General features: G+C 39.8%; 1 protein-coding gene across 13 annotated transcripts in view; it reads right to left on the reverse strand.

Moving 5' to 3' along the window:
- Positions 1-19188, reverse strand: part of MSI2 (musashi RNA binding protein 2) — a 710736-nt gene that overhangs the window by 38733 nt on the left and 652815 nt on the right. For 5 of the 13 annotated variants that reach the window (XM_056556336.1, XM_056556333.1, XM_056556331.1 and 2 more), the window contains one exon: positions 2925-3101. The exons of 6 other annotated variants lie outside the window; for them this stretch is intronic. In XM_056556336.1, coding sequence (XP_056412311.1) covers positions 2925-3101 — 177 coding nt within the window. Of the gene's footprint in view, positions 1-2924; positions 3102-19188 lie in introns of those variants that run through there. 2 more of the 13 variants (XM_056556338.1, XM_056556340.1) reach the window with 1 other exon arrangement.

Raw genomic sequence — 19188 nt, forward strand, 5'->3', positions numbered from 1 at the left:
TGTCATTGATAGATCCTGGCTGGACTAGGCTCTATCAATGGATCACAGAGCACACAGATTAATAGAGTTCAATAGAACTCTATTCACCTGTCTGAGGAATCTAATGATTCCTCATATAAGTGTAATAAAGTGTTAAAAAAAAAAAAAGTTTTAATAAAAGTTTGAAAGACACACATTAACCCAGTGGTCTTCAAACTGTGGCCCTCCAGATGTTACAAAACTACAATTCCCAGCATTCCAGGACAGCCGTTGGCTGTCCGGGCATGCTGGGAGTTGTAGTTTTGCAACATCTGGAGGGCCACAGTTTGAAGACCACTGCATTAACCCCTTCCATGTTAAAAGTTTAAATCACCCCCTTTTCCTATATATAAACATGTAAACATAATAAAAATAAACATATTTGGTATCGCTTCGTGCGTAATTGTACAACCTATTAAAATATAACATTATGTATCCTGTACGGTAAATGTAAAAAAAATACCAAACCACAGATTTGCAATTTTTATAATATCCCAGAAAAAAAAGTTAAAAAGCGATTAAAAAGTCAGATCAATACCAAAATGGTACCGATACAAAAAACAGATTATGGCGCAAAAAATGAGCCCTCATACAGCCTGGTATGTGGAAAAAAAATAAAGCTACAGGGGTTAAAAAATGGCAATACATTTTTTTTAAAAGTCCAGAATTAGTCAACTATGACGTAAATGATACAAATCTGGTATTGCTGTAATGAGGCGGCCTAAAGTATAAAACTAACATGTTACCTCAACCACACGGTAAATGGCGTAGAAAAGAAAAAACACCAAATCTGCAAAATTATCTTTTACTATTTAAATTTTACTTCCCTAAATATATATATATATTTTTTTTTTGGGTTCTTCAGAGAATATGTTATTGAAAAATTAAAAGGTATCATTATAGCAGGTAGTGAGGGCTATTATAGTGCGAGGAGGAAAAAATGAGAGCGTAAAAGCGAAAATTGGCCCGGACAAGTGGATCGTCATGAGGGACAAGTAGATTTTGCTCCATTTTAGTCCCGTGGACAAGTAGTTTTTTTATAAAATTTCCACACCCCTGAAGTAGTTAGTATCTAACAAAAGTGGACAACCAAAAAATCTGTAACAAGTCAAGTGCTATTGTAGCACAAATGACTACAAAAAGGTAACGTTATATAAAAGTGGTAGAATACCCAATGCATCTCAGACCAGTCAGAGTATTCATGCTAACACCCAGCCACTCTAAACACATACAGACACATGGGAAGCAGAACTGGACCATAGAACAATAGAAGAAGGTGGCCTGTTTGGTGAATAATATTTCTCTTTTACATTATGTAAAAGGATATATCCACATGTTTTGCTCACCTAAGAAAAGAAGGCACAAGGCAGCACTACTAAAACAAGGTGATGGAGGCCTGGTGGGGCACTGGGCTTCTACTCCATGCACTGGACACCAATCTAACCCCATCCCACTGCACTGCGGCCTGATTTTGTCCACCCTTGCAGATATATCAAGGATGCGTACCAGCTTTTTATGCAACTATAACAAGCCGCACATCTAATAGAAAGTGGCAAGGTTACCTGACAACAGTACGCGTATGTGCTAGTGTTGCTCTTATAAACATTACATACTGCTCTTCAGATAATCTTGCACTATACTACTTATCAGCAGTTAATGATTTCTTGTACTGCCCAACATCATATATCGTAAGATACAGAAGCTAAGCAAAGTGTTAGGGATAGCTTATCTGCCTCACTGGCTTATAAATGACTGCAGTAAGTGAGCTAAGAGCATCCATGAGAAGGTACCCAGCACTGGACATAAAAGGTCGACATTCTGAGATAAAACTTGTGCCTGATAAAATACAGCAAAGTTGCAGCTATGAGTCATTACAGCATTTTACTGGTATTTTTCTCTTATTTAAAAGAGAAAATCCAATCACTGGGTTATGTAACCAAGGGTGTAACTTGAAAACTGAATATATATTAAGTCAATGAGACAGACACAAAAATTAATCAAGAGATTTCACACACAAAAGACAAAATAAAGGTCAACCTTTGTAATATTAAAAGATGGAAGACATTAGTAGTGTAAAGAGCCAGTATGATCCTAGAAGACAAACGAATGCCTAACTATTAACTCATATGAAGACTAGATAATGACAATCAATATATACTGTGCATTTTACTAAGATAGATGCTCAAGTGCTGATTCTGCACAACTCTAGCAGAAGACTGCCAACTATATGATGTGTATGCATTTGGCCTAAATACTGTTGCACAGTCATACCATGCCATTATCCATCAGAGTACGATATAAAGCATATATGGGAGGATGAGATGTCAGAAACTGTCCCTAACAGGCAACTCTTCTTTGTAAAATAGCCCACAGTACATGGCACTAAGCTATGTATAAATGTGGCAATTTCCTTGACCTAATATGCCTAATATACCATTTTAGCCAGCAGTTGCTATAGTTACAATTTTCAGCCATCAAAAAGATTACAGTGTCATTGGATATGGTCATGGTATGATGATATCAGGCCTGTGTAGGTCCATCCTGTGGTAGGATAAAATATGCCAACTTGCATGATGCACAATGAGCAATTCATGTTAGGTAAAACATTTATTTCAATACATATATATTCTTGAATCACTGGGTCCTAAATACATTGAATAATATTCTTTAAACAAATAAACATAATGTTTATGATTAAAGATATGAAGTAAAAGCATGCACATGTAACATGGAGATGGGCTGAAATACTTTACACACTGCAACACAAGGACGTAAGGGTCGCACCAAAATTACAATAACAGAAACTTGGCATGCAATAGCTGACTTTGTGCAATTAATATCTTAGTGCAATTCCCAGTCTGAATTATTTCACCCATTACCCCAAAATAAAGAAAGGCTGTACGAACCTGGGTTCTTAAACTGATCCGGGCTGGGAAGGTGATGGAGGGGGGAGTTACTTGCTGAAGCAGCATGCTCGCTACGAAGCATCTGTGCCGCTCGAGGCCCCATGGAACTGTAATCCGCAAACGATAGTGTGGCCCGTTGGTCACCGGGCGAAGTATAGAAACCATAATCTGGGATTCCTAAAGACATATTGACTTTGTCACTGTAAGGTCTACATTGTGACTTAGCGAATAAGTTCAGTACAAGAAAAAAAAATGAAAAACCTGCCAAACAATTGGGTCGCCAGCCCTTGCCATCTATCTCATACCTTCTTACATTCAGGAAAAAAACAAAACACAAATATAGAAAACAGACATCCTAGAAATACATTGTATGTGGCTAAGTTTGAGAATACAGTGAGATACAGGCGTTTTTAACACAATCAAATTTAAGTTTAGAGTCACATAGTAGAATAGCAGAAGTCATGAAAAAGACTAGAATATTAAAATAGATGCAGATGAGCATATCCTTCAGCAACATCAGCAGCTTCCAACTTCAATATTGCTAAAGTGATGAAACAACCTGTCATTGTTTTATAACTCCCCAATGCAACCGATGCATAAAGGAGAAACAGAGTTTATCTTCACCAAACAATTGTTGCCGGGTCACAAACCTGAATAACAGGACTACTGAACGATAGGACTGTGTCCCACCAACATTGTTCCGCATGGAATCATAGCCTGAAGTGTCTTAATATCTCTGCCATATTGCTGCAACCATAAAAAATACAATTCTAAGATGTCTAAGGCTACAAAAGAAAAGTGCGATGCTGAGCAATGACATAATATTATGTTCTTTGAATCTATTATTGGTTTCTCAGTTTGACAAGAAGCATGAGCTAATTTATGCAGTGGTTAAAGAGGAAAAGATGTGGCAGAAAAACTGTAGGGAATTAATGCACAAAACAGGATCATTTTATGCTATAATTTGTGGATTGTAATAGGTGTTGAGTATTTTAATGAAAATATATGCTTTTTTACTGTATAAATACTGATATCATGGTGCTCTCTGACTTTGTTGCAGATACTGGATAGTGAAAAATGCCTCTGATCTCTGTATGTGTTAGGCAGAGTTTAAAGGAGTACTGTGGTGCCATACAACTGATCCCCCCATGCAAAGAATAAGGGATCAGTGGATCCGATCATGGAGGGGAGGGGGGGTTCCCAAGCGCTGGGAGCTCCGGAAATCTCATGCACAGCACCATGATTCCTCCCCAGGTACAGAGCATGTAGACTCTCAAATGAAGTAGTGGCCAGCATGCCCCCTCCATTTATCTGTATGGGAAAGCAAGAGATACAGCGTTTGGGTAACCTGTAAGCTGTAGATCATGCTCATAGCTTACGTGTCAAGAAGGCTGCGCTAAGCCTCCTCCCTCCTGCACCCCTCCATGCCTTGACTAATTGATGTGCCTAGCTCAGTACTAGAAGAGAAACCTTGGATGTCAATCAATTAAGGTAGAGAGGTGGGGGGTAGGGGGGGGGGGGAGAAGGAAAGCATCCTGCAGCTTACACAGCCTACTTAACAATTCAACTCTGAGCACAAGCTAGAGGTCACAAATTCGCTTTACAAGGAGTTTATTGGGACCTAATAAATATTCTCGTACTGCTTTCTGGATGGGGAAGTAGAAAAACTGGCAACAACATTGACCTACCTATTGGAGAATGCACCATGATGTATTTTAAAATAAGATTAACCAAATCTGTCTATACTAAAAATAAAGCAGAAGTAATGAGGCTTACTGCCCTATAAATGCCAATGTTCAAGTAGCAGAAGATAAACCAAAGCTTAATGATGTTTCACCTTACCTGGCACACATCTGTTCACAGGGATAGACTGGCCCACAGAGTAGCACAGGGCTTAGGCTCTGATACAGTGGGCCCAAAGATCCTGCCAAAGATAAGTACTTTTGGAGCAGACCTTTGAAAATATCTACATATAATGGAATAGTCCCCTGAGAAACGATGGGCAAGCATACAATGGAATTAACTTACTATGGCTACTCACAAGCCATTATGAGTTGAATTAAGCATCAGAGGCAGAAACGAGCACATATCACGGCAGTCAGTGCACCTCACGTCTGATGTCGTATAACTCTTGTTGGCTTTGACCTGTTAGGAGGCCAGGCAGGCTGCAATGGTGTCAATGGGGGGCGGGGGTGGGGGTGGCTAATCAAGAGACCAGGCCCTCTAGCAAGTAAGAAAGACACGTGGTCTTTGGTCTCGGGAGGGTGGGGGCTCTGTAATGGAGAAAGAGAAGACTGCAGAAACAGTGATTTTCACTGGAGATAAGGGGTTCTGGGAAGTGGCCAAATGGCCCAAAATATGAAATAAATGCTTATGAGTTAAATAGTGAAGGTCCTTGTAAATTGTGTGGCCATTAAAAGCATTTATCACCTAAATGCATGATCACTGGGACCCCCCACCGGTCAAGAGAAGAGCAGTCTAGGAGGGATTTATAGCAATAGTTAAGCAAAGAACTTGGATGTCTCCTTACTACTATTACTCCTTACTACTATTCACAGATGCCAAGAGAACAGTGGTTAAGCATGCTCCATGGGAAAGAAGTGGTGATACACCAGAATGACCAACACTTTATTGGTCATTCTGGCACTGAAGGAGACACCGCACGTGGCTATCACTATTGCCTTCAGTGCTATTAAAGAAATCTGTTATCAGTGTCACTTGTAACCTTCTCTGGCAATCCTCTTCGGTATCGTCAGCTCCGGGCCAGACCTGGGGCATGGGCGGAGGCTAGTGACGCCACCACTGCTGTTAGCTAGCAGCGGGACCCAGCAGGGAACAGCAGCGGTGACATCACTAAGCTCCGTCCATGCTCCAAGTCGGGCCCAGAGCTGAAGATACCGAAGAGGATAACCAGTGAACCACAGCACAAAACGGGACCAGGTAAGTATGGTTGTCATCAGTGTCAACAGGTTAGTGCTGGTGACACTGATGAAAACTTACTTTTAACTAGTTTCCAGTTACTTTCTCTGACCATTAATAGTAAGGCTAATGTTTATTTGCACTAGTTTTGTGTGTATTGTTCTTCATCTTTCTTACTCTTACTTTTCAGATTATGTTGGATGACATTTCGGAGGCTTGAGAACCAATTACCAGTTTTTCATAGAGTTATGGACTCAACATACAATGGCCCCTTCTGGAACAAATTAATATTGTATGTTAAGGGACCACTGTATAGATGAAGGATGGGCCACTCTAGTGTCTCAGCTCAACAACATACAATAACAAGGGTTTTTTAGTTTTCTCTATTAATAATGCTTCGCCATTCCAGCTGATCTCATAGATGTGCACTTAGGTTGAAATATTTACTTTATTTACCCTTAAACCTTCTGAACAAACACAATAGTCAAGAGTTTTTAGTTTTTTTTTCTACCCAAGTTAAAAAATTACACAAGATAAAAATGTTGGCTACCATTTATCATACTTCATGAAATAGGAAAAAAAATAAACATAAAATCCCAGTAACTTGTATTTTTAGAACTATTACCTATTTATTCACAAGCATTTTCCCCTTAAAAAATTTCCAGAAATAATTTATTTTTGCAAAGAGCTCTGCATACATTTTACAGATCAGGATATGAGTTTTATTCCTTCCAACAGTGCACATTCAAAACATTGTTTTCCTTTTCATTTAGCAAAGGGAAATTACTATTTACTGTGTGCATTGCCAGGCAAACTCAAGCGCTGCAAGGAAATTTGTCCCAAACACCTGTGTTCCTGCCACCCCCCACCCACAAGCATAATTGGCCTGATGCATAAAACAAGCTCAGGCCTGCAGATCTAAGGTCTATGGAGGAAAAAAGCAAATGCTCAACAGCCTCCAAGAAGTTCCATTTCCTTACTTCAATACGCCACATTAACAACTAAATTTACTGGCCAGTCATCAGTGCAGATATGTGAGTCTATTCTATCCTGTCTCCGTAGAGCGGGTTTTGACTCCCTCTCTCTCCAGCTTCTAATTAAAGGTCGAGAGATGCCATCTCCGGCAGTAAGCCGAGTGAAATAACACCATCACTTAGGAAGAATGCACATGCTGGGAATCAAAAGGTGTGGTGAGATGGGGAGAAATTAAGAACTTCTAGCAAAAATAACTTCCAGTCTCTTTGTTTCTTTGTCGACTTCCGTTAAAATGTTTTCTCATTTATTTCAGGGCGTACAGAAATCTCATAAAAGCACTGAAGCTTACATTTTCACTCCTTGGTTTTTAACTTTTTTTTTTTTTGCTACATTTTAGCAAACCTGATATATATCTCAACAAAATCTGGTAATTCAACGGTTCTTACATCAGCATGTTTGACTGAAATCTGCCCCTAGACATCTTATCTCCTATCCAAAGGGCCACCGCTGCCCCCCCCCCCCAAACTCTATGCAGCACCTGGCGTTCTAAACAGTATGCTTAGAATGCTGGGTTACCACGGTGGGGGTTGTGACATCACGCCCCCTTCATTGATGTCTATGGGAGGGCGGCATGACTGTCGTAATTTCCCCAGCTACTTTGGTTTCTTCCCTGATTTCAAAAACATTGTAGGGACCGAGGCTGATGTGAATAATGACATTCTCTGGACAGCACTGCTGAATATGGTGGTGCTATATACATGAAATGATAATATACCAGTGACGTGAAATATTTACTTTGGGACACACTTTTAAAGGGGTTGTCCAGTGAAAATGATGACAGATGTGGACCTCCCACAGTCACAGGATAGGAGATAAGTATTTAATCATGGTGGGGTCCGACTACTTGGACCCCCTATGATCTCTAGAATGGGACCCTGGCTCTCAGCTGTAGAAGGCACATGCTCTATTCATTTTTACTGGAGTGTCGGAGATGCACGAGTGCTGGACTTGTGCATCCTCCCATGTTTCCACACAAATAAAAGGAGCACGTGCTTTCACTGAGAACCAGGGTCCCATTTTAGAGATCTCAGGGGGTTTCAGCAAGGAAATTCTTATCCCCTATACTGTGGATAGGAGATAAGCTCATTTTAACCAGACAACTCCTTTAAGTGTCAGGGGCATTGCACTCTGGATCTCAGTTAACTGAAAAGGGAACAGAATTTTTTTTTGAAAAACCTGCAGACAAAAGAAAAATATGTAATAGCACAGAACAATTACTATAATTTCTTTGAGACGATGGGTCTGTAAAAACATGTGGGCTACTTTAGCTACTTTAGTAAACTGTAGACAGTAAAAGGACAAGATTATTTTTTGCAAGGCTAACATCCGCTTCCTGACAGTAGAGTGGTAAGGTCCAGCTGCTACAAAAGCCAGTGTTTTATGGTATTTACTTTTCATCATTTGTTCTGGGTCAGGTTGCCTGCAGCACCGTAAAGGCACTAAAATCCACTGTAGCATACAATCATTTGATGCTATATGATGTATGTCCATGGAAATGTGCCTTGTAGCAGGGCAATGTTGATAAACGGGCATTGCTATTACAAAGTACCTCTTCTATTGTACAGAATTAGATATGAGTAATACTGATCCACACTAAATACAATGCGTTATGCTGTCTAGCACCTAAAGGGTTTATGATGATTAGTGAACCAGAGTGACAAGCAATCTCTCCGTGACTTATGAAATGTAATCATGTCTAGCAAGCTGGAGACATCAGTGCTTGATCCTGGTCCTTATGGCAGGGATACAGGCAACAAGAGAGACATTAGAAAGATTGCTGTGTTGATAGCTAAAACAAATCATCATCTGAAAGCATCTAAAGCCATTTAATACACAAATAAATATTAAATAATGCATAATAGTCTAAGACATGGAAACTGAAAAATAAAGTCCTATATAGTTGAGTCACCAATGAGCAAATGTCAGGTTCCAACCAATCATCTCCGTGCTTAACCTACCATCAGTACAACAGAGAGTACTTCTGCCTGGAATAATGGACCAAGACCACAACATCCTCATCAGTAAGGAACGGATCCTGATTAGGCTGCAAAGCTCATGTACAGTGTGAAGGTTTACATTTAAAGGGCATGTTCATGGCAGATTTATTCAACACCCACAGCAAACTACAGTGCTGTGTATTTGAGGAACCTAATCCCCACATGGTTCATGTCACAAACTGCATGATAAAAGAAAGTACAGTGTACCGTTATCCCACTGCATTACCCACTACAAGGTCACTGTGGTTTCAACAAACCTTTTTACAAAATTAATTATAAAACAAATATAACAAACTTTATAATGGATCATACCTGCCAAAACTGCTCTTCACTTATCAGAAAGACTGCAGAGAGACTACCGGAGCTTAGGAGTCTAAACAAAAATGTTTTGACACATGCACATCCACCAAAGCCCATCTACTTTCAGAATCAGTGAAGAGAGGTCTGGCTGCATTTACTTTGTCATATAAAGTGTCATATCAGTTGTTTGTTCTTCACGGAGGCAGCCACCTATCAACAGCAATAGGGTATTGCGGCTGTTTCCGGATACCACCAGAGAAAATTGATGAATGAGAGCCAGTGATTGGCTGAGGGGCACTTTAAAGTATTGGGGAGCAGCACCAGGAAGTGGAGTGCGGCAGAGATTGAGAGCAGCAATACCAAAGACTACAGGGACAGAGGAATGCAAGTATAGGGTTTTTTTTTTTTTGTTGTTCAAGCAGGCAGCCTGGCCATGTTTTTAGAAAAGTTTTTAGAAAAAACTATTTTCAACAGCTGTTTAACATGTTATTTATGCTTCACAGTAAATTGCTGTTTTGTTTCTATTATAAACTGTGGTGCAATTTATAACAAAGTTGAGGGAAATGCAGATAAAAAAATCTGTCTTCTATAGCACACCCTAGTCTTCTATGTTGTACATCTTGGCAAATAATATTTTTTCTAATATACTTCTTTACAAAATAACAATTATTAAAGAAAAATGCCTTTGAAAATTCCACCACTAGGGGTCCCCATACCTCCTGGGACACTGATGAGTCCCCCAGCAGCATTAGTGTGTTCAAGGGTCATGGACATGAGATGGCTGATTGACAAGGCTACAGGAGGAACATAGCCTGCAGCACAGCCTGCAGTCTGCTGTAACACAAGAGTTTTACCAAACATGTGCCTCCAGCTGTTGCAAAACTACAACTCCAAGCATGTCTGGACAGTAAAAGGATGTCTGGGCATGTTGGGAGTTGCAGTTTTGCAAAAGCTGCAGACACAGTGACACAGCTGTAGGCAACACTGCTGCAAAAAAGAGTTACCAGGTATGTCTGCCATTAACCCCTAAGGTGCCGTGATCAATACAGATCACGGTATCTGCGGCATGGTAGCACTTATAATGGCTGATCTGATTGCCCGCGGCACTGCGGCGGGGATCAGCATCAACGAAGATGGCGGACTGAGGTCCCCTCACCTGCCTCCGTCCATCTCCAGGGGTCTTATGCACTGATCTGCCTTCCAGCAGACCAGAGCAGAAGATCGCGGATAATACTGATCAGTGCTATGCCCAATGCATAGCACTGAACAGTATTAGCAATCTAATGATTGCTATAAATAGTCCCCTATGGGGACTAAAAAAGTGTAAAATAAATGTACATTTATTTTTTTTCTTAAGTGAAAAAAAGTGGGGAAAAAAAGGGAAAAAGCCCCTCCCCCAATAAAGTTTCAAATCACCCCTTTTCCCCATATTAATACAAAAAAGCATTAAAAAAAACCATAAATAATAAACATATTTGTAATCATCGCGTGCATAAATGTCCAAACTATAAAAATATAATGTTAATGATCCCGTACAGCGAACAGTGTAAACGTTAAAAAAAAGTCACAAATTTCTGCTTTTTTGTAACATCAAACTGTAAAAAAATTTAATAAAAAGCGATCAAAAAGTCACATATACGTAATCGTGGTATCAAAACTAACTACAGATCATGGCACAAAAAATTGGCCCTCATACATCCCTGAATATACGGAAAAATAAGGAAGTTACAGATGGTCATAATAGGGCAATTTTAAACATACTGATTTTGTAAAAAAAAAGTTTGAGATTTTTTAAAAGCAGTACAATAATAGAAATGTATGTAACCATGGGTGTCATTTTAATAGTATTGACCCAGAGAATAAAGAAAACATGTAATTTGTACCGTAAAGTGTACAGCGCGAAAACTAAACCCCCCAAATTAGAAAATGGTCCTTAAGGAGTTAATTCTACTAATTGTATACTGCATGCAGAATTCCACTTATAGGATTAGTGAAATTTGCGCTGCATGGCCATGGGAAAGCAAGTGAGCTAAATCCCTCATTCAATACAAGCAGAATAACAAATGCATAAACTACATCTGAAAATATGAAAGGTGTCATTCTTCTTTCTTGGGAAGAAGAGCACATAGGCCGCAGGCAAAATGAAAGGAAATCGGTCTTAAAAGGGTATTCTGGGAAAAAAACTTTATTTTTTATATATCATCTGGCTCCAGAAAGTTAAACAGATTTGTAAATTACTTCTATTGAAAAATCTTAATCCTTCCAATAATTATCAGCTGCTGAAGTTGAGTTGTTGTTTTCTGTCTGGCAACAGTGCTCTCTGCTGACATCTTTGCTTGTCTTGGGAATTGTACAGAGTAGAAGAGGTTTCCTATGGGGATTTGCTTCTACTCTAGACAGTTCCCAAGACACGTGTCATCAGAGAGCACTTAGACCGTAAAAAACAACTCAACTTCAGAGCTCATAAATACTGAAAGGATTAAGATTTTTTTAAATAGAAGTCATTTACAAATCTGTTTAACTTTCTGGATCCAGTTGATACATAAAAAAAATTAAGTTTTTCCTGGATAACCCCTTTAATGCTTCATTCATTTCCAGCCGGCACTTGTTGCTGTAATGAAATAAGCTTTGCCTCAAATCAGCTGCACTTTTTCCCTCAATGTTCAATATTTATTGCCTAATCACATTTACCATATCACAAGTTATTGGTGTCACTACAGCCCAAGGTTGGAGGGTAACTGTACCCTGGACACATTGGCAGAATGAGAAGCTGCAATCAGACGGCGGGGCTCTTGTCGCAGCCTTTACAAAAGGATTTCCACTTGAGTGGCTCATCTTTAATCATTATAAAAGCACAGAGGTTTAATCCATTTTTGATGTAAGCGCTAATAGCTTTGTGTCCTTGAAGTTCAAAGTGGTCTTCGTGCATGTCGCTAATTAGCCAAGCAAAGCCGCCATCCCGCTCCCTCTCGTGTTTCTAATTAGATCCTCAGCAACAAACAAATGTCGACCTCACTGAAGCTTCTTCCATTAGCTCCTACGTATGCAGAGGTGTAGGCTCCGCTCTGTGTCTCCCATTCTTGCTTTAATATTACATGTGACATTTTGTGTCCCCGCTCCCTCAGTGGTATGGGTATTGTAACGCAGACATCAATATCAACACGCGGCTGCAGATCCCTCGCCTGACTCAGAGGTGAAATTTGAACAAACGCTTTACATTCTTTGGGGAAAAATACGGGGAAATAAAAATCCGCTTCCTGTCATATTGTGTGTTGTTGATCTTGTCGATGGAGCAGAAGGAAAAGGAGACGAGTATTCAGCATATACACAAGAAAACGCAGGGACTGGGAAAACAGTTTCAGGGTTTTTCTCTACTTCTCCTGCCCTGGTAATTCAACACTGCATTGCTGTCTGAGATAGAGGGCACAAAGCCGTTTTTATGTTAGTTCTGGTATGTAAGACGATCCACCTTATTTCTTAGTATATCTATCCATAATACAGAATGTGTAGCCTACAGGAGACATTCTTCTAATTAGGTTTAAGTAGTATGGTGGATAACAGAAGGACCCAACATTAGTACAGGAGAACATATGAACTGCATTTGTGGAACTCCCACACGTGGCCACGGTCTAGTGCTTTCAGGCTGCAGTGGTTACCATTAAGCGCCTAAAAATGTGGGAGGATATTTTAATGTATGTATACGGAAGCAAAATCTATATATATATATAAAACTCAACGTGTATGTATGTATGTATGTGTGTATGTATGTGTGTATGTTCCACAAAAACTTCCAAACGGCTAAAGATATTAAAATGAAACTTGGCACACATGTTACTTATATGTCAGCGACAAACATAGGATAGGTGATTTAACCCTTACTCACCCCCATTTGCCAGGGGTGGGGTTTATGTTTAAAGTCCCATACAAGTCAATGGGAAATATATGTTACTGCATAACTTCCAAACGGCTGGAGATATTTCGATAATACTTGGTCACATGTTACTTATATGTCCACTTAAAATATAGGATAGTTAATTTAACCCTTAACTACCCACATTTGTGAGGGTCAGGGTTTTTGTTTAAAGACCCATGCAAATCAATGGGAAATGTATGTTCTCACATAACTTCTGTACGGCTGGAGATATTTCAATACCTGGTACACATATTACAGGTCGGGATATGAGGACGGGATAGGAGGTCGAAATAGGAGGTCAAGATAGGAGGACAGGATGGTCGGGATAGGAGGATGGGATAGGAGGACGGGATAAGAGGACGGGATAAGAAGTGGAGATAGGAGGTGGAGATAGGAGGTCGGGATAGGAGGTCGGGATAGGAGGTCGAGATAGGAGGTCGAGATAGGAGGTCGAGATAGGAGGTCGAAATAGGAGGACGGGATAGGAGGTCGAGATAGGAGGACAGGATAGGAGGTTGAGATAGGAGGTCGGGATAGGAGGTTGGCATAGTAGGTGGCGATAGGAGGACGGGATAGGGGGTTGAGATAGGAGGACGGGATAGGAGGTGGAGATAGGAGGTCGGGATAGGAGGTCGGGATAGGAGGTCGGGATAGAAGGTCGAGATAGGAGGACGGGATAGGAGGACAGGATAGGAGGACGGGATAGGAGGATGGGATAGGAGGACGGGATAGGAGGTCGAGATAGGAGGATGGGATAGGAGGTCGAGATAGGAGGTCGAGATAGGAGGTCGAGATAGGAGGACGGGATAGGAGGACGGGATAGGAGGTCGAGATAGGAGGACGGGATAGGAGGACGGGATAGGAGGACGGGATAGGAGGACGGGATAGGAGGACGGGATAGGAGGACGGGATAGGAGGACAGGATAGGAGGACAGGATAGGAGGACGGGATAGGAGGACGGGATAGAAGGAAGGGATAGGAGGTCAAAATAGGAGGTCGGGATAGGAGGACGGGATAGGAGGCCGGGGTATGAGGACGGGATATGGGGTTGGGATATGACAACAATATATGTGGATGGGATTTGAAGTCAAAAGCTTCCTCCTTTGTTGATTTTCCTCCCCAACAAGGATGGGGAAGGAAAAACCGTGCAACGCCGGGTACTCAGCTAGTAGGAAATACAATACTCAAAGCGAAAGCACTATGCTCTGTAGAGATATACATAACTGAGCTAAAACCAAATGCAGCCCAACAGGTGATAAAATCTCACTAGATAATGTTAAGTTGGTGCAAGCACATTCATTTGGAAAAGAAATCAAATGGAATTGCTCCATAGAACTTTATTGTATACCTGTCATATCACAGAAAAAAACACATATATGTTCCTCACTAGGTCAAGAAGATTCTTTACTTTTTTTTGTTTTTTTTGTGTCTAGCCTATGTATTTGGCTCACAAATCCCTCTGATCTTCTGCTTACTCATTCTTACATTCAATGGAAAAAGCAAGCACTGAGCTTGCCCTCACTCACCATGCATTTACTTCCTCCCTGAGTCTTTTTACCCAATCACTTTAGGCTGTTCTGTAACCCCCTCCTCTCGGTTTTTAGACAGGACTCTGATAAGGCAGGCGTGAACACAGAGGAGTGCTAGTCCCTCCCTCACTTCCAGGACCTGTGCTTCACCTGGGACAAAGATGATGCTGCAGCCTGACAGGGTTATATTCTGGATGGTACTGGGACCCCTAGTGGTCTTTTTTATAAGTCATGATTTCTATAAAAAGGAGAAATAGTCTTTATGAAATATATTAGAAAGGTTAAAGGGGTACTCCAGAGGTAAACTTTTTTTTTTTTTTTTTTTTTAATCAACTGGTGCCAGAAAGTTAAACAGATTTGTAAATTACTTCTATTAAAAAATCTTAATACTTCCAGTATTTATTAGCTGCTGAATACTACAGAGGAAATTATTTTCTTTTTGGAATACAGTGCTCTCTGATGACATCACAAGCACAGTGCTCTCTGCTGACATCTCTGTCCATTTTAGGAACTGTCCAGAGCAGCATATGTTTGCTAAGGGGATTTTCTCCTTCTCTGGACAGTTCTGGAAAGCTAAAAAGAAAATGAAAAGTGCTCCATAGCATAATACCATCATTAAAGGAAAACGGTCATCCTGTTCACCCACACTAAACCCAATACACTGGGTTATAGTGTTTGTGAAAAGGAGATTGATGAGTGGTCCCTGACTCCTATATATACTATACCTGCACTCCGAAGATCTGTCCCTCCGAAGATCGTCTTCCATCTTCCGTGTATTGCGCACTGGAGGCGGGCCCGCCAGCTCAATCTGAATATTCATTATTGCGGGTCATGTGAGCGGGTCGGCACAGCGCTCACATCACCTGCAACAATGAATATTTATATTGAGCCAGCGGGCCTGCCTCCAGTGCGCAATACACGGAAGATGGAGGATGATATTCGGAGGGACAGATCTCCGGAGTGCAGGTATGTATAGGAGTCAGTGACCCCGCATCGGTCTCCTTTCCCCCCACACTAGAACCCAGTATATTTGGGTTTAGTGTGCGTTAACAGGATGACCATTTTCCTTTAATAGTAAACACTCAGTGAAGTTAAGTGCTTACCAAGGGTGGTTCTGCGACCCAAGCACAACATTGGATAGTGTATAGAATAGTATCCAAGGACTATTTGCTGCCTTCCAATCAACGACAATGCACTCAAAATGAACTTGTTCCTCCAAAAAAATAATAGGATGAATACAGGAGCTTTCACAACAGGATCAGGTAAGACAGGTTAATTTCCAGATATGCAAGATGACTGAGGAAGCGGTTGTTGTTTTACCGCAAAATGTGTGGCATTCTGGGAATAAACCTGTCTTTTACCTGATCCTGTCGTGAAAACTCTTTCAGAGCCAGTATTCATCCCATTATTTCTTCGGAATAACGACTTCATTTTGAGTACATTATGAATAAGGTACCTAAAAATACCTCTCCCCAAATAAGTTGTTCTTCTGGTATCACAAACTTACCAATGATTTTATGAATAATGTCACATTTGTTTGTTGAGACATCACTATCAATCCAACAGTCTAAAAAAAAACAACCAAACAGCACTTTCCTGGGTGAGATTTTTTCCCCTTTGATCACTCATTACAGCTGATTACATTCCTTTTTCTATAAAACACAGCATGTATCCTTAGTAAGAAAGTCTTTCATATATCTTTTCATAGCTATTTATGCCCAGACAGAGATTTGTGTCTCTTTTAAGCTTATAAATGATCGACATGTGCTTAAAAGTAATTTAGCAAAGTGATTGAATGATAACCATGTTAAAATGGTCAGAAGATGACCTACAATGGATATATTTAATAATAAAGCCGAAACCTCCTAGATGATTTTACCAAGGCAAATCCTCCAGATGATAAAAGCAAGATGATATAATGTACAATGGGAAAATGTATTGTATCGGACACAGTACGTGTCGCTAGAGCTTTGAGCAAAATGAAATGAAATTAAAGACATATTAATCCTTGACAGCTAGAAAGGTCATCAATGTGCATTAGAAAAGGAATTAATATCATTTTCTAGGATCTAAAACAATCACACACAGGATTAAATGAATCATGTGGAAGATGCAAACTATTAATTTATCTTTTTTGTGTCAGTGCGATAGCGTTAATATCACATCCCCTGTATAATGGCAAGGTTCTTATCCTGTTCTCAGGATTACAATAGAAGAGAAAGAATATAAGGGTCTTTAGGCTGTATTCTTTTACAGCAGGACACAGTACTGCAATACTTCAGACTTTTTACAATGCTATATTATGGGAGAATACAAAAATACACAAATTATAGTTGACTGGTATAGAATATTGGCAATTTTCCACTATGGAACAATGCAGATTGAGTCAATCTATGCATCTAGGGTCTTCTCTATAACTGCTCTAGGTTCAGTCATCACTGAATATAACCACCAACATGATGCAACTTGTGATAAATGATTACAACATATTTAAAATAAATATTTCAGGCATGTATTCTGCTCAGGAAGAACCTATCATGAGGTGAGATAAGCAACTCGCCCCAGGTGTCAGTCTGCGATTTCCTTAACAGGGTGGCACCTTCAGGGAGATTCTAGAAACTGAAGGCAGCATCCAGGAGCAGCAACCATGGGACAACAGCGCTGCTCTAATACAAGGGAAAGGATAATAAAAGTAGATGACGCCTATGTAAGCTGCACCCTGTATTACCAAGAACACACTGCATCGAGCATTTAGATTTCCTCTATAAGGGGAAGGGAAAACAAAAACACACTTTTAGGTGCATTCTTAGTGATACCAGGTGCAAATAACATAGCAGTAATCTACTTATTTGTTGCCATGTGCTTCTATTTAATCTTTTTTGCATTTGGCCCTATGACTGTGTCAAGTTATGTGTCCTTCTGGCAGGCTTTATGCAGTTGCATTTATAAAGTCTTTGCTTTAACTAATATTTTGCACAATGCACTTTTATGGCAATCGCTGGTCACTGTCCAGGCACTGAGACATGCACTGTGTATATATATTGATATTCTTTCTGATATCGTCTATATGCCTTTATGATACATCACATGCATGAACTGACAAATGATGTAATAACCCTATCTTTTGTTTCCTGTAACCTTGCATCTGTTGCAATACTTGCTTCTCCTCTTCTTGGTCATCTTTTTGGTTTTTTTTTTATAACTTTTTTTTTTTTTACAAATAACATTTTCTATATTATTGCAACAAAATTTATATCATTATTTTTTATATTATTGTTGTCTACTTTTATTTCATCATTGGGGGTATACTTTTTCTGTAGGTGTTCTTACAATTTTACAGTATTCCCTTTTGTACTGGTAGCCTGCATACTCTAGTCAATATGCTTCAGCTGTCTTCTGGAGCAGTGCGAAAGCAGCCACGTGTTTACACACAGAAATACATGTCATCAGCGGAATGGAGAGAAGGGTAAAGGGTTTCAGCAGAAGTAGCACCTGGCAGAAGGCACATCAGAAAAAGGTCATACCTGGCTTCCTGCCCTGTCACTACTGGCTGCAATATTATTTGCTAGGGCCTAAAGTTTGTGAAATATTAGTGAACCCTTCTTGGCTTCTTCCTGCCGAGCAATGTGTGCAAAGGGTCTCTATTCTTCCACTAAGTCCCAACTACTGAACTCCAATCCCATTACTGTATATCATATCGCCTACTGCTTTATTCTTTACAGTGTACACAAATATCAAGTAAAAGGTGTCTTGATCAATTCATATTCCTATTTTTCATAACTTCCATAATATAAAGAGCCATGATGGATATAACAAGTTCAATGTGAACAGAGCCTTAGACCCTTAACACCAAGTCTGAGCCATAGAGTACTAAGTTGAGCACTTATTATCACTTCCTAAAATGTATGCAGTCATCTGCCATTATCATATATAAAAAATTACTTAACCCAAATATTTATTAACATTATGCTCTCCAATATTGCTAAAAAGCAGTACCCATGTGTCAAACATGTGAAACAATAAAAAACTGCTGGCATATGTTTTGTCTATAAAAACCTAAAAAGAAAAGATAAATCCATTTCTACCACAATACTACAAAGTGCAGGGAGGAACAAGGATTCACAAGTAAGGAAGGAAGTCTCCAGTGTGCTAAGTGGAGTATAAAAATCCAAATTTATTCATGGGGTAAGGTAACAGATAAAACACTGGACAAGTAAACTCTGGTATTTTAGATGCTTTTGCCCTTTAGCCATGGCTGCCATAACCATGAATAATGGCTGGAAAAAAAAACCTAAAAAGTGTTGGCATTAACCCGTTACATTGATCCCATGAATAAAGTGGGAAATTATATTATATATATATTCAGGCACACTGGAACATTTAATAATTGCTTATAAAAACCTATGGGTACAGTACATCACATGATTTCTTTGCATACGCTTTCTTTTGGTGTATCCTTCTGATAAAACCAATGGAGTGAAATCAACATGGAGTGAAAAGAGCTGACTATTCTAAAGATGACCAAATGTTATGTTTACATTTTTGGATACAGTAAGATATGGGAATATAAA

This window comes from Hyla sarda, chromosome 2 (genome assembly GCF_029499605.1).
Source record: "Hyla sarda isolate aHylSar1 chromosome 2, aHylSar1.hap1, whole genome shotgun sequence".
Classification (NCBI taxonomy): domain Eukaryota; kingdom Metazoa; phylum Chordata; class Amphibia; order Anura; family Hylidae; genus Hyla; species Hyla sarda.